General features: G+C 42.1%; 1 protein-coding gene across 1 annotated transcript in view; it reads right to left on the bottom strand.

Annotated features, from left to right (window-relative positions):
* The window catches only part of TMPRSS7 (transmembrane serine protease 7), a 35,629-nt gene that overhangs the window by 18,267 nt on the left and 2,041 nt on the right, over positions 1 to 15,321 (bottom strand). The window contains exons 2-8 of the mRNA XM_040484481.1: positions 14,493 to 14,560; positions 12,936 to 13,129; positions 11,620 to 11,658; positions 10,644 to 10,872; positions 9,206 to 9,336; positions 7,166 to 7,278; positions 474 to 580 (exon numbers count right to left, since the gene is read on the bottom strand). Coding sequence (XP_040340415.1) covers positions 474 to 580; positions 7,166 to 7,278; positions 9,206 to 9,336; positions 10,644 to 10,872; positions 11,620 to 11,658; positions 12,936 to 13,129; positions 14,493 to 14,560 — 881 coding nt within the window. The remainder of the gene's footprint in view (positions 1 to 473; positions 581 to 7,165; positions 7,279 to 9,205; positions 9,337 to 10,643; positions 10,873 to 11,619; positions 11,659 to 12,935; positions 13,130 to 14,492; positions 14,561 to 15,321) is intronic.

The raw sequence follows: 15,321 nt of genomic DNA, 5'->3' as shown, positions 1-15,321 counted from the left end.
AGATCCTGGGTCAGTTCGGGAAGCTCAGACACCTCGACTTCTCTAATCAGCCTCAACCCATGCGCCAGGATACAGCCAGACTGACCCAACCTGTCCTACTGCACACAATTGGCTAATGGTTTTTAATTTTTGTATCACCAGGACTCCTATTTACTATTTCCTCCAGGGCTCCAATGGTTTGAAAGACTTTATCTGCCAAGCTATTTTTGTAAAGTATAGAGGGTGCACACCCATAGCCCAGCAGCAAAGAGCAGTGGCCCAGCCAGGACTTGGGAGCCATAAAACATGGATTTGAATCCTGGCTTAATCACATATGAGCTGAGTGACCTTGAGCAAGTTATTTAACTCCTGTATCCCTCAATTTCCCTCTCTGTAAATCGTTAAGTGCAAACTCTTTGGGGACAAGGGATCCAAGGCTTTGAACCTTTAGGTGAGGCCTTTCATCAGATTCTTTACATATGGAACCCACTTACATTTGTTCATTAATTTCCCACCATCCATGGTCACAGCCTTTCACGCTCTTCTTGGTTATTGAATAATTATGGAATTTCAGTGCTACGCCAAGTGTTGATAAGGAAGTCTGTGAAAAACAAACATTGAGTCAGAAAAATGTTTCAACTGAAGGATATGTTTCAGGCTAAGTTTCCTCACTCAGAACTCATCCCCTCAGCTTGCCGCTTTTAGGGCATTTTATTCTTTGTGCCCTATTATGATACGAGAAGATAGGATTCCATAGGCAGAGAGGGAAAGATTAGGATCTGAGGTCCCTGGGTGGGGAACAACACCTATTTTGGAACAATGCTGGGAGTGTCTGACCACAGCAAACCCCCAGGCCATAAGGTTCCTCTTAAGAATATAACAGAGACCACCTACTGGTCCTCAGGTTTCCCCTCTGGAATTTGACAGAAGACCTAAATATGGCCACAGACCACCCCTGGTACAATGGAAATGAGCCAATCAGGAATGGACAACCCAGCACCTAGAGTTATCCAGCCAATAAGTGTAGAACCTGAGAAGGAACAAGGGAGAGGGGAAGGGGCAGGGCTGACCAGAACCTTATGAAACGAGAACCCTTGCCTATAGTGCTCGGACATTCACTTTCGAATGTCCCCTCTCTGTGAAGGGGAGACATACTATTCTTCCTTTCTAATCTTATATTCTAATAAACTTCTGCCTGCTGTTCCTTTTGTGTCCACCTCTTCATTTTCCAAGTGGAGAGACAATGAATCCCGGGTATTACGGGAAAAAACCTTACAACACTATGGCCTTTGGTGGGATAGACCAGTACCTCCCCTACCCTGCAACAAACCAGAATGAGGAGAGCGTAATAGAGAGGGAAATGGGTGGCCCAGTGCTAGGGAGCTGCTCTAAGGCCCCAGTTTTGAGTGAGCTGGGTAACATGGGACATATTAGATTATCTCTAGGTATCAGTTTCCTCCTTGTAAATGAGCTTAACTTTGAAAACACCCACATGTTAATGAATGCACACAGTTTCCTCCTTCAGTAACAATGATATAGTTCCTTTAAAGCACTATTCAGATTATTTAGATAACAGAAGTGAATCAGCATCCTCTTCATATTAAACCTGGGTATTCCTGAAGGCAGTTACTAAATCACTCCCAGGTCTGCTGAGACCAGATCAAACAAGAAAGAGGCTGCCCAAACGGCACACACCCACGTGAGTGTGCATGCGTGTGCGCACACACATCCGACCTTTTTATGACATTGTATGATGTACACATACATTGTGTTATGTCATGATTTTAGTTTTTAAGTTTTTTAAATCTTTTTTTTTAATGTTTATTTTTAAGACACAGAAAGAGAGACAGAAGGCAAACAAACAGGGGAGGGGCAGAGACAGAGAGGGAGGCACAGAATCCGAAGCAGGCTCCAGGCCTGCCGAGCTGTCAGCACAGAGCCCTACATGGGGCTCATGACCCCAGACGAGATCATGACCCCAGCCAAAGTGAAACGCTTAGCCAACTGAGCCACCCAGGGACGCCTCCTTTTTGTTTTGTTTTGTTTTTTTAAGAAATTAATTTTAACCGATTTTTATTGCTCTGACATTTAGTGTTGTAGTGCTGTCATTTGTATTTGTGATGTATTTGATGTTACAATGTCTTTGTTGTATGTACTTCTTTCTAACATGTATTTAAATACTGTAGCCCTCATACCTTAACCTATCTTGCAGAGAAAATGATTCAGGCTATTTATTTACTTATTTATTTATTTAAATTAAGTAATCTCTCCACCCAACATGGGGCCCCAACTCAGGACCTTGAAACCAAGAATTGCACGCTCCATCAACTGAGCCAGCCGGGCGCCCCCATGTCTCTCATTTAAACAACACGACGACACAAGAAGGAAGTAGGAGTCCTATTTTATGGAAGAAGTCAAGACTAACCAAAAATAAGTGACATTCCCGATGTTACCCTGCATTTCTCTGAAGGCCGCTTTTTCTCAATGTATCATGCCACCTGGAACACTGACAGTGAGGGCTCAAGGGGAACCAGACGGTCTTATGTGCAGCAAACGCCAAGGGCTCCTGAGAACATACATCGATTTATCCCCCCAGTCTTGTCATCTTACTGTTTCTTCACATTAAAAATAAATAGATGTCAACTAAGAGATAATAAATATCTAGAGTAATCAGTGTAATTTTCTAGCGGAAGAATATATTCCAATGTAGCCCTCCACAAGAAGGTTACATGGGAGTTTTCACTGTGTTCCATCGCTCCAAAGTAAAATAGATTTATATGCACTCCCCAATCTCCAAAGCCTCTCCACGGAGAAAGGAAGTAAGTCTCTTTGCACACCAGGTTCCACTGACACAGAATTGCACACAAGTCTACACGTGAGCCCAGATTGACCAAGAGGCATTACTGATATTATCCAGCTTGACAAGTGGGGTAAAGCAGGGCAGTTCCACAAACACCGTGAGCTCTTTTGCTCAACAAATGGACAAAAATTAAAAACTGCTGGGGCACCTGGGTGGCTCAGTAGGTTGGGCGTCCAACTTCGGCTCAGGTCATGATCTCGCGGTCCGTGGGTTCGAGCCCCGCGTCGGACTCTGTGCTGACAGCTCAGAGCCTGGAGCCTGTTTCAGATTCTGTGTCTCCCTCTCTCTCTGACCTTCCCCCATTCATGCTCTGTCCCTCTCTGTCTCAAAAATGAATAAACGTTAAAAAAAAATTAAAAAAAAAAACCTGCTAAGTATGCTATTTCCTTCTGTGTCCTGTATTCTCTGTTCCCACTGCCCAACCCACGCCTTTGCTTTGGGAACTTTTACCAAATAAGGGGAGAAAGTCTCCTGATTTGGACCTGCTGTGTTAAAATATTTCTCTAGTCAGTGACAGCGACAGGATGCAGGACGTGCTTTATCCTTATCACTTCTCACTCGCCAGTGGTTCTATACATACAACTCGACCCATCTCCCACTGGCACTGGGAACTTCCGTGGTTAGATGCTTGCCACAGAAGCAGGGAAGAGGGATTCATCTCTGGGGAACCCCACCTATTCCCTAGGTGATAGGAGGAGGTGAATTTACACGGCCCACAGTATATTGCTTATGTGGGATGCATCTAAACTGGTGGGTGCTAGGCTGATGGCATCGGTTATATAACAATTCAAAACCCCACTCCACATTTTTCTTCTAAGATTCCATAGCAAAATGCATTCGTTGAAAAACAAAAAGAAGGAAAACAGAAAGGTAAATACTCAATTAAGTGATTGTTATGAAACAGGGAAGCTGAACATCTTTAGGAACCCAGGAAAGGAGGGGGTGCTGAATTTACTTAATGGAGGGGCACATGATTCCTTTTAATGCTGCCTGGGTCACTTTCTATTTGAGTAACCTCTGGCAAATGGCTTGCCCCCAGTTCTATTGCCTTATCCATAAAATGTGACCAGAATCTCTTTCCTATATCAGCGGTATGTTTTAAGAGCAAATAAAAATGTGTGTGCCCTAAACAAATGCAGGTGACATATTATAAGCCTCAATACTCCTTTTTGCTATTTCTTATTTCACCACACCTTCTTCCCCCACAGTCTGTAAGCTCTGAGACAACAAGGACTTTACCTTGTTACTAAGTGTTCCCTATGGTTACATGCCTGAAACTGACATTCAATGAATATTTGTTTATTCTTGGGAGAAGAATCAGAGGAACTTTAAGTTGGAGCGGGAGTTAATCCTGCTCAGGTAAATGAGACCTTAAAAACTCAGCCGAGGGGCATCTCGGTGGCTCAGTCGGTGGAGCTTCGGACTTTGACTCAGGTCATGATCTCACGGTTCGTGGGTTCAAGCCCCGTATCAGGCTCTGTGTTGACAGCTCAGAGCCTGGAGCCTGCTTCGGATTCTGTGTGTGTCTCTCTCTGCCCATCCCCCACTCAGGCTCAGAAAAGAAAAGAAAAAAGTCAGCTGAAAGTGAGTTTGCAAAAGGGATTGATTGCTCTTCAGTTACATCTGGAAGTTTGACCAGGCACTAAGAAGGATGGAGAATAATAGAAATCAACTCTTGTGTATTAAAGGGTTTATCGTTTTACCATGACTTGAGTCAATATTTTTGTCACTTAGGTCATTCTTCCCAGTTGTTTACAATAAATTCAAAGCTATTTGACAGGTGCCTTTTTTTTTTTTAATTTTTTAATGTTTACTTATTTTTGAGAGAGAGAGAGACAGAGCATGAACAGGGGAGGGTCAGAGAGAGGCAGAGACAGAATCTGAAGCAGGCTCCAGGCTCTCAGCTGTCAGCACAGAACCTGCTGCCGGGCTTGAACTTACAAACTGAGATCATGACCTGAGCCAAAGTGTGATGCTTAACCGACTGAGCCACCCAGGAGCCCCCAATTATTTTTTTTTACATGATTTCCATTTGCAGAAATATGCAATCACACAATTTTAGGTAGCTGTTCAAAGTGGTCCAAGAAAGGAACAGCTTTATTTAACCTCATGCTGAAGAGGACCAGCCTTGACCTCTGGGAAATGGTGTCACCCACCAAGTCTATCCCTAATATTTCCTGTCTTCCCTCTCCCATTCTCCACTCCCCCAGGGGCATGCTTTTTGCCTTATAAAGAATTCTTTTTATTTAGCATTTCTAACTCTCAACCCCTAGGGAAACAATCTGATATTCTAATTTACATTCTGACTAGAACAATGTTTGAGGATCTTCACTGTAGGGCTTATGGCTTATTATGGAATCACATTTATTTCACCTGAAAAGAATTTCAAACATTTGACAGAGCTTTTGGGAATGGTGCCTTTCCTGTTCTGGATGTCATAAAAAAGATCCATCTGCTCTTCGGAGAGATGGAAGAGACAGATTTGCAGTCTCTCCTGTTCCTTACCCAAGTTGCGAGAGTCACTTGAGGTACTGAGATTCTGTTGCCCTGATGAGGCATTAAGAATCTGGTGGTGAGCGAGTCCAGAACCTTTGGGTTTTAGTTGTTTTGGAAATGTTTGCAACAATGATAAGAAAAATAAGTTAAGGATGTATGCCATTAGGACACTGAGACTAAGTACACATTTGGGTGTAATAAAATTATTAAAACTATTTAACTCTGGGGCGCCTGGGTGGCTCAGTTGGTGGAGCTTCGGACTTCGGCTCAGGTCATGGTCTCTTGGTTCGGGAGTTCGAGCCCCGCATCGGGCTCTGTGCTGACGGCTCAGAGCCTGGAGCCTGCTTTGGATTCTGTGTCTCCCTCTCTCTCTGCCCCTCCCCCGCTCATGCTCTGTGTGTCTCTCTCTCTATGTCAAAAATAAATAAACATTAAAATTTTTTAAAAAATATTGAACTCTTTGGGGCACCTGGGTGGCTCAGTTGGTTAAGCATCCGATTCTTGGTTTCAGCTCAGGTCACGACCTCACGGTTAACGAGATGGAGCCCCATGCCTGCTTTGTTCTCCATAGCACTATGTAACATACTATATACATTTTTGTCACCTGTCTCCCCTTACTGTATGGTAAGCTTCATGTTGGATATCACGGATCCCAGTGTCCAGAATACTGCCTGACACATAGTAGGCAGTTAATAATAACATGTTGAATGAATGCAAACCATAAACTGCTTGCCACTTACATCCACTTGCTGTGCCTCACAAAAATGATTTTATACATATATGCTGAAAGAGCCTTCCATGAAAGGCTTCATGACCTTCCATGAGACACTAAAGTTGGAGAAAGAAAAACAGTTATAGACTAAAATTTTAAAGCCAAAAAAAAAAAAAGATTGAACTCTCTGTTAAGGACCAGAGATGTATATATTTCATATACATTTACATCTTGGTTTGCTTATACAACTGAAATATACATTGCCTAATTAAATTTATTATTTCTTTATTATTCTTACTATAATGCTGATAGTGAAAGAAGTAAAAAGTGGTGAGTTCTACCAAGGTAAAAAGAAAAAAAAAAAAACAGAAAGAAATATTGTTTGATCTCGTAACAATGTCTTTGCATTTAAAAAAATTTTTAATGTTTATTTTTGAGGGAGATAAAGACAGAGTGTGAGTGGGGGAGGGGCAGAGAGAGGGGGAGACATAGAATCCAAAGCAGGCTCCAGGGTCTGAGCTGTCAGCACAGAGCCCAACGAGGGGCTCAAACCCACAGATTGTGAAATCATGACCTGAGCTGAAGTCCAATTCTTAACCAACAGAGCCACGGAGGAGCCCCTGTCTTTGGGGGGGGGGGGGGCGATTTTTGATACAAACAAACAAAACAACAACTGGAAAAATAAACCCATCCCAAAGAACAGTTAATTTATAGGCAAAGGGTTGAAATTACAAGGAACTTTCATGTTCTAGATAACATATTTGCTTAGGGTTTAAGTGTTATAAAATTAACTAATATTCTTTTTGTAGTAAAAAGTTAATGGGGCGCCTGGGTGGTTCAGTCGGTTGGGCGTCCAACTTCGGCTCAGGTCATGATCTCACTGCTGGTGAGTTTGAGCCCTGCGTCAGGCTCTGTGCTGACAGCTCAGAGCCTGGAGGCTGCTTTAGATTCTGTCTCCCTTTCTGCCCATCCCTGGCTTGCACTCTGTCTCTCTCTCTCTGTCTCTCAAAAATAAATAAACATTAAAAAATTTTTTTTAATGAATTAAATGTAAAAATAAACTGTTACTAAACATAAGATAACAATATTTTTCTCAAATAGTGGTAAAACTAGGTTACCTGAAATTTCCAGGTACACTTGCATTTCGGAGGATAGTAGCTTGGGTAATATGGACTTGAAATTTTCCCTTCAAAGCCAGTGATTTCTTTGACCAATACTGTGTTTTCACATTCTGAAAAAAATATCCATTAACAGACAACAATTTGCAGTCGTGGGATTATGGGAAATGCGCTGAATTCATTTCTTTAACTACAAATGCACACTCTTTGATCAACAAGCTTAGATATTTTTTTAAATTTAAGCTAATTTTTCAAAAAAGAAATAGTACCATACAGAGGTATAGCTAAACTTCTTGTTCAAATTCTGTATTTGTTTTCAGATCATGTATTTTGACTACAGATCTATTACTCTCCTTAAAAACATACTTTAAATATATTTTTTAAAGCTTCTGAGCGTATTTGTTTAAATGAGTGTATATTTGTTGTTTAGGAAATATGCCCAGTTTACATAACATGTTGTCCTGTTTATATAAAACAATCTGCATGTTTATTCATCCTGCATGGTCATCCTTCTCCTAAAATGTAATGTCCTTGAGAGTATTGGTTTTTGTCTATTTTGTTTGCTACTCTCCCTTACACCTGGAATCATCCCTGGCATATAGTACATGCTCAGTTTGTTCACAATGTTTGTTCACAAATTCCACTTCAATATTTCTGAGATAATCATATTTTTAATCTTTGGAGCTGGAGACAATTTTCAACCCAACAACATCTCAAATCGCCAGTTCGATTTTGTTTAACAAATCAGTTTTACATTTAGTTTTGTAATTATTTGACGGAGAAAACCTATCAAAACAAGCCACTACCTCAAAATGTAGATGGACCTGTGAAGCCATGACCATGTAACTTAAGCCAAATCCACTGCCCTCCTCACCTACATCTGTCATTCTGATCCTTTTGTCCTCGATGTTCATAGAGAAGTTACCAGGACACCACTTGTAAGACCTGACCAGCTACAAGGCAACAAACATTACAAAAAGACTAGAGTTTCAGTGAAGGCTCTTTTTATTTAGTCTTGTTTTGTTTTACTTCGTCAACCCACATCAAAAAGAGAAGAATGAAAGGGAGCTGGGTCACTTTTTGCTCACTACCTGACCTAGGAAAATCATTGAATCTCCGGGTGTTACTTCACACGCATCTTCTTCTAGGATGGCATTCCCATGCATTGCTATTACGGAGGATTCACGATAGACAGTCCCCCACCCCACGCCCACTAGGTACTGAGCTGTTATCACTCAGCTCCGAACCCACCCCTCTCTACTCTGTTCCCGTGACGCTGTAGCGGGGACTCTGCAAACGGCTTCTCTCCTTTGCCACCTGGCTTCCAACTAGGCTCTGTCAATAGGGGGCGCTACAGGCAGACTAGAAGCCTGGAGGAGGAAGAATAGGGTTTCCCGTGTGTTTCGTTTCCTCTTCCTGGGAGTGTCATGCCCCCGCAACGATGGCTCTTCCCACCCCCTCATGCAGCTCTGCTTTGGCCCCGTAGCTGAGTCGAACCCTGTTAGCAGTTTTCCCAACCTCCACTTCGTTGCACCTCCCTCAAGGATACCGGCATCGGCTGTCGACTGTCCGGTACCCGCTCCTCGATGGTCTGGACCCCCTCCTCGACCCCGCGAATACCTGCCTCTGAACTCAAGAGACCCCAACACCAGCCTGGCACTCCATTCCTCAGAAGTCTGAATTTCAGGCCACAGACCCCTCCTCCACACTGTGAATTGTCATCAGTCTGGCCGCTTTCCCTTGTCCCCCCAGACCTACGGGTGGTGGTTGCTTCCTGCGTGTACTGCCTACATAATTCCTTACAGTTTTCTTTTCACCTTTTGAGTTAGCTAGCTAACTAACACCTTTATCCTGAGTTAGCAGTTCTTCACATTAAATTCTCTGTTTAAATACTATTATCTCTCTCTCCTCTGACGGGACCCTGAGTCAGGGTCCCTGACTCATATAACTAGTATTACAACACAACCTCAGGAGAGATAAGACTGGAGTATCATACGAGATAGTTTTCAAGGTGACTTTTTTCAATTAGCAAAGACTTACTTTGTTCTGGAATGACCTCAAAAAACGCCCGGATTCCTGATAGCCTCCGTATCTGAGGAGACTTAAATGCCACCAGCATGAGATTATTTGTGGAAACAAAGGACATTATTGTTCTTGTGGGTTCACAAATTCTGAAACCGGATAACAGAACAAAAGTACATGAATAGTAGGTTATTGAGGAGTGAGCCTCCCTCCACCACTAATCCCACACGTTTCCTGGGCCATCTACACAGTTCTTGTTAGGCAGACTCGGCCAGTCAGAGCTTCGTCAATTAGTGGCCACAGGGCATGATGGAGGGGAGCCGATAAAGGTATGGAAACTTTTGTCTAGTAACTACCAAAGAATTTTCCTGATGGCTGTCACAGGACCCTCCTTGAGAACAAACAAAGCATAAACAGCCATTTAAATGGCTGCAGTCATGAGCTCTGTTCTAAGGAAAACCGGACTGAGAACTCAACTCCGTCACTTAACTGGCTGAAAGATTCTCCAGCAACTAATCTTCATAAATGCCAGGTCCCCTATGGTGAAACGGTGGTAATGACTATAGAATACGCCTCATAGCCTTTCGGTAAGGATTAAATGAGATAATAGCAAAGTATGTCTGGAAGGGTGAAAAGAGGCAGTAGCAATGACTGAGGAATGGGAGCCAGTCACAAACTTACTTGTCACTGTGTACCATTTACGCTGTTGAAATTTTTAACATGCAAAATACAAATTCCAAAATACAAACTCATACATACATACATATATACATAAAACACTGCTCTATACCTACCTAGGCACTATTAAAATAATAATTCATGTGCTTTTTTACCACAGTAAAAACAGCACATTGTGAATAAAGTATAACTATCATTATTAAGATATTAAGCACTCCAAAAGATGTCTGCTAGTAAATAAAAAAATATTAGCATATGTGTATGTACATATGTGTGCAATTACATATCTACATATGAACGAAAATATTTGCAAAAACATAACAGGCATTTGTTCTGGGTAATGAGATTGTGAAATATTGACATTGTTTTCTCTGATTGACCTCACTTTCACAGTGAACATTGTGTTCTCTTTCTAATAAGGGAGAAAATTTTTGTTTTACTCATGGTATGCAATCCTCATAGAGTATTTAATTCTCACACTCTAATGAGAGCGATTGCATAAAAGTAAAATTAAACAAAAAAATTATATTTCAGAAATATTTCAAGAAGTGGCGGAAGTTCCTGCTACACTGATTTTCACTCTGGTAGGCTAACAAGTAAAAAGCAAGCATTGTGTCTGACAGGCTCTGGCTAATACAGGGGATGCTAAGTAAGGCGTGGGTCCGTCTTTGACCTCATGTGCGCACGCAAAAGTTTTTTCCCTTTGTTTCTAAGGGAAACATGATACTGCCAAAGGTAGACCCTGTAAAACAGTTTTTTCCCTCGCCGACCTGAGTACCTATACAAGACGGTGCTCCGGAGTGGCATGAGGGAGTCGTAAATGGTCAGGGAGTCGGTGACACAATTGTCAGCTTCAATCTGGACGGACTCTATCGAGAGACGAATCAGGTAGCCCACCACGGCCACCAGCTTGAAGTGGCACATCAGCCTCCCTGAGGTTGCAGAAATCTCCAGAGGGTAGCGGAGAGACAGATGATCTGCATAGAAGTACTGAGAGCAGCCTTTGTCTGTGGAGACAGCACTTTGTTTTGTTCCGTTTTAGAAATGACTTTTCTAGACATCTTTAAAGAGTGAGGAGCAAAGAGTTCCTCTGGAGGACATCTGCTGTTTTTGCCAGCCCAGAGTCCGCTCCCCCTTCTTCTGGTAATAGCACCAGGATTTTACTTTGAGAAACTGTCTACACCCTGATTGTGTGGTTTGGTTGGGGTTAAACTCACTTCTATGTCCAGAGATGGGCGCATGACCCAGACTGGCCAATCAGAGTAAAGGAAGCTGGTGCATGAATGGGCTTGCCAGCCAATCTGAGACAGTAAATTCGGCACCAGGACTTCTGCAAAAACTGTTGGGAAAGTTATTGGGGGGGGGGGGGGGGGGGGGTGGGGGGGAGAGGGCTTGTTCTACCATTGCTGCTACTAATATATTATAAGCTTGGATCTATTGATGCCATTTATGACACTGCATTAGAAGAATACATTTGATGAAGCTTCAGCAGGGAAAAGCAGAGATGTGGAGTCCTGAGGAGATTTTATTTTAGAACCTGGCCCCAAACAGGCCTGAAGCCAGCACATTCTCCACCTCTGTCCCAGTTAGAAGAGCCAATGAAGTTTCTTCAGTGCTTAAGCCAGTTTGAGTGTATTTCTATCACTGGTAATTGAAAGAAGACTAACAAATACCACCATTTGAAAAAGAAAGCTATAGCCAAAAAGGATACTAATTTGGAGGCAGTGTAGGAGAAGCTATGTGTCATAATTTACCAGCTCCTATGGTTGAAGAGTAATCTGACCGAAGCCCAGCTGCATTGAAAAAACACACGGAAAAGAAACTGTCAGTTCCAGTATATCATTTTGTTAGAATTATCCTCAGTAAAAATGATTTTCAGTCCTGGGGCACCTGGGTGGCTCAGTCGGTTGAGCGACCAACTTTGGCTCAGGTCATGATCTCACAGGTTGTGAGTTCGAGCCCCGCGTGGGGCTCTGTGCTGACAGCTCAGAGCCTGGAGTCTGCTTCAGATTCTGTCTCCCGCTCTCTCTGCCCCTCCCCCACTCATGCTCTCTGTCTGTCTCTCTCTGTCTCAGGAATAAATAAACATAGTATATATATATATATATGATTTTTTATGATATTATATATATATATATATATAAATGATTTTCAGTCCTTAAAAGCAATTCATCATATCTGGGATTTGCTTTAAAATAATCCAGTGATGGTAGGGGAAGTTGTTTATGTATTCTGAGAGCAAGGGGGATGGCCATGAGTTGATAGTTGTTGAAGCCGAGTAAAGGGTATATTTATATTTTTATTTATTTTTTTATTTTTTTTTCAACGTTTATTTATTTTTGGGACAGAGAGAGACAGAGCGTGAACAGGGGAGGGGCAGAGAGAGAGAGGGAGACACAGAATCGGAAACAGGCTCCAGGCTCTGAGCCATCAGCCCAGAGCCCGACGCGGGGCTCGAACCCACGGACCGCGAGATTGTGACCTGGCTGAAGTCGGACGCTCAACCGACTGCGCCACCCAGGCGCCCCATATATTTTTATTTTATATATAATGTTAGAGAGAGAGAGAGAGAGAGAGAATTTAAATCAAGAGAGAAAGTTGCATAATTTGGGAGTCACACAATTAATTAACTAAAGTATTTTACTGGGCCAATCAAATGATGACATTCACTTTCTGGCAGGGCTATTCAACAGGTCATTGTGGATCATTGGGCAGCATTACATAAATAACATAGGTGCAGTTCTGTCTGGACGAGGGAAAAGACAAGATAAACCTCAGCAAAATTCTTTTTTCTCCAAGACTTGGAGCCTTAGTTTGGAGATTCATGAAATTGAATTAAATATAGGGAAGGGTACACTTTAATAAATTCAGTTTCATATATATTTTGAAATTTTGAGTATTCTATTGTCCAATCGTTGTATTTAGTAACTTCCTGGATCAGTGTCCTCAGCTAACCCTGTTTTACTGGGATTGTGGAAGAGAATACTTCATTATAATATTGACTATGTTAATGGAAATATCAGGAGTGCTATAGGAAGGAATGCATAAAGGGGAATTACCCAACAATCACCATTTAGTACCACAGAGTCCATATCTACAGCCAGGCCCTGCAAGCTCCCCACAGAGGTTCGGTTTATGATACTTGTCTGGATGGAGTCCTTCAAAATGGCAGCCACACAGTCCTCACAGAAGATATGGCCCTTGGCATGTGGCATGACAAACACAATCCAAAAGTGGACGAGGAGGCCACCTTTGTTGTTGCTGCTACAGTAAAAAAAAAAAAAAAAAAAGGATATTTAGGTATCTCTCGTAGGACTTTCATAGAAAATCACCCAACTGATAGAGTCAAGGGGAGGCCAGTAAGGATATCCTTCAACTTCTAAAATTCGTTCTTTAAGAAGTCATTGATTCCTACTGAGGGGATTGGTAAGAGAAAGCATAATAGGTGTGTGTCTTCCTGTGTTGGGTTCACATCTAAAACCATTCGTGTATAGTTGCATCTCCATGGAGAATATACTATTTTTATGAATACCAACCAGTATTCACTATTATTACAAATAAAAACAATTATAGTTTTTGATACTTCACCATGTACAAACACATTGCTAAATTCTGCTTTATCCCACTGAATCTTATGAGCAAGGTCCTATTACTCCAGTTTTACAGATAAGGAAATCAAGATCAACTATAACTCAAAATCATATAGCTAGTAAGTAGTAAATCCAGGAATCGAGCCCAACTTGGTATTTAGCCAAACTCTGGAGCAAGAGCTTCTGAGTACACAAGTATTGTCATGTTTTATGAAAAACAAACCTTAAGTGTTCTACAGTAAATAACGTGGGAAATAGAAAGTAAACAAATAGCTTTACTCCAAGCTTCTTAGTGCCTTTGGTATGTCAAAGTGGATTGTGCCTCTCTGCAGGTGGGGGCAGGTGGGATACAGTACATAAAACATAATTTAAAAAAGAAATTTTAGGGGCGCCTGGGTGGCACAGTCGGTTAAGCGTCCGACTTCAGCCAGGTCACGATCTCGCGGTCCGTGGGTTCGAGCCCCGCGTCGGGCTCTGGGCTGATGGCTCAGAGCCTGGAGCCTGTTTCTGATTCTGTGTCTCCCTCTCTCTCTGCCCCTCCCCCGTTCATGCTCTGTCTCTCTCTGTCCCAAAAATAAAATAAACGTTGAAAAAAAAATTAAAAAAAAAAGAAGTTTTAGTAAAATAATTAAAAATTAATACAGTAAATTTTAATAAAAATTATTTGAGTTTGAGATCCCTTTTTTCTTAGAAAATCTCTAATGACCAGTTTTTTACTTAACATATTTTGAGAAAGACTAGACTGTGTTTTATTTTTACCCCACCCGATGGTAGCCACGTTTGTGGCCGTCTTGCCCAGTGGTATTAAGACGGGCAGAGGCGGGGTGCCCAGGATCCCAGCTATGGGGAGAGGGGCAGGCTTTGGTAGATGAAGAGAAAAACTCAGCATGACAGCAGGGCAGAGTGGAGTCAGCAGTTGTGCTAAAAGAGTATTAACGCAAAGCCGCCCCCAAGAACTTACTTGAGAATGGTAAGATCTTAGCTTCCGCCTTTTCACAGCAGTAAACAGAAATCCCAAAGCAAGGGACATACATTACCTGACATCTGCAACAACAGACTGCTTGTAAAATTTAGAGAAGGCAGATGTTGTATAAACCAGGTTTACCTGAAAATGAAAAACCGAGGTGTCTGAAGTCTGTCAAATTTGGCTTTCACTCACAGCACCTAGCACCCGTAGGTCCAAGCCCTGACAGCCAGCAAGGAAAAGAGCTGGGTTCTAACGGAAGGCTAAAATCTTGGGTTGCTGCCATTCTGCTATCTGTGAAGAATAATCAGTTACCTATAGCCATTCTTTGCTGTCTTTAGACACCCTGATCAAGCTTAACTTCTGTATTCTGCCTACTCCAAAGGTTAATTTTTTCCATAATTAATAAATCAAACTCCTTTAAGTACATTTAGAAAGGATTTGATCCAACCTCTTTTCTAACAATGCACAGCATGGAAAATTTATATTCTTAAGGGCACATTGCTCTAGTAGCCACTAGGGGGCAGGTGGCGCCCACGGCCAGGTTCACCACCCCACCCCACCCCCCCTCCAACTCTGCAGTCTCTAGGGAAACACCCAGCTCTTTTAAAAGGCGCCATCGTTGGATCTAAAGGAAAGCTACTTCAATTTACCTTCTTTGCCCTTTCTTAGCTTTCTAAAGCCAAGCTGAGTCTCTGCCAAATCTCCTCCTATATTCCCCTTCCTTCCTAAATGGCAAAATCACCCATCTAATTGCGAAGTTTAAAGTCACCATGCAACACAGAATACATTACCTAAACCTGCCGAGCACTCAGGTTTTTCTCTTTCTCTTCTTCCTTTCTTTCTCTCTTTTCTTTCTTTCTTTCTTTCTTTCTTTCTTTCTTTCTTTCTTTCTTTCTTTC

Source organism: Herpailurus yagouaroundi, unplaced genomic scaffold, assembly GCF_014898765.1.
Source record: "Herpailurus yagouaroundi ecotype Mexico unplaced genomic scaffold, PumYag 162, whole genome shotgun sequence".
In the NCBI taxonomy this organism is placed as follows: domain Eukaryota; kingdom Metazoa; phylum Chordata; class Mammalia; order Carnivora; family Felidae; genus Herpailurus; species Herpailurus yagouaroundi.
The sequence above is the reverse complement of the archived record's forward strand: the minus strand, read 5'-3'. Positions and strand labels throughout refer to the sequence as shown.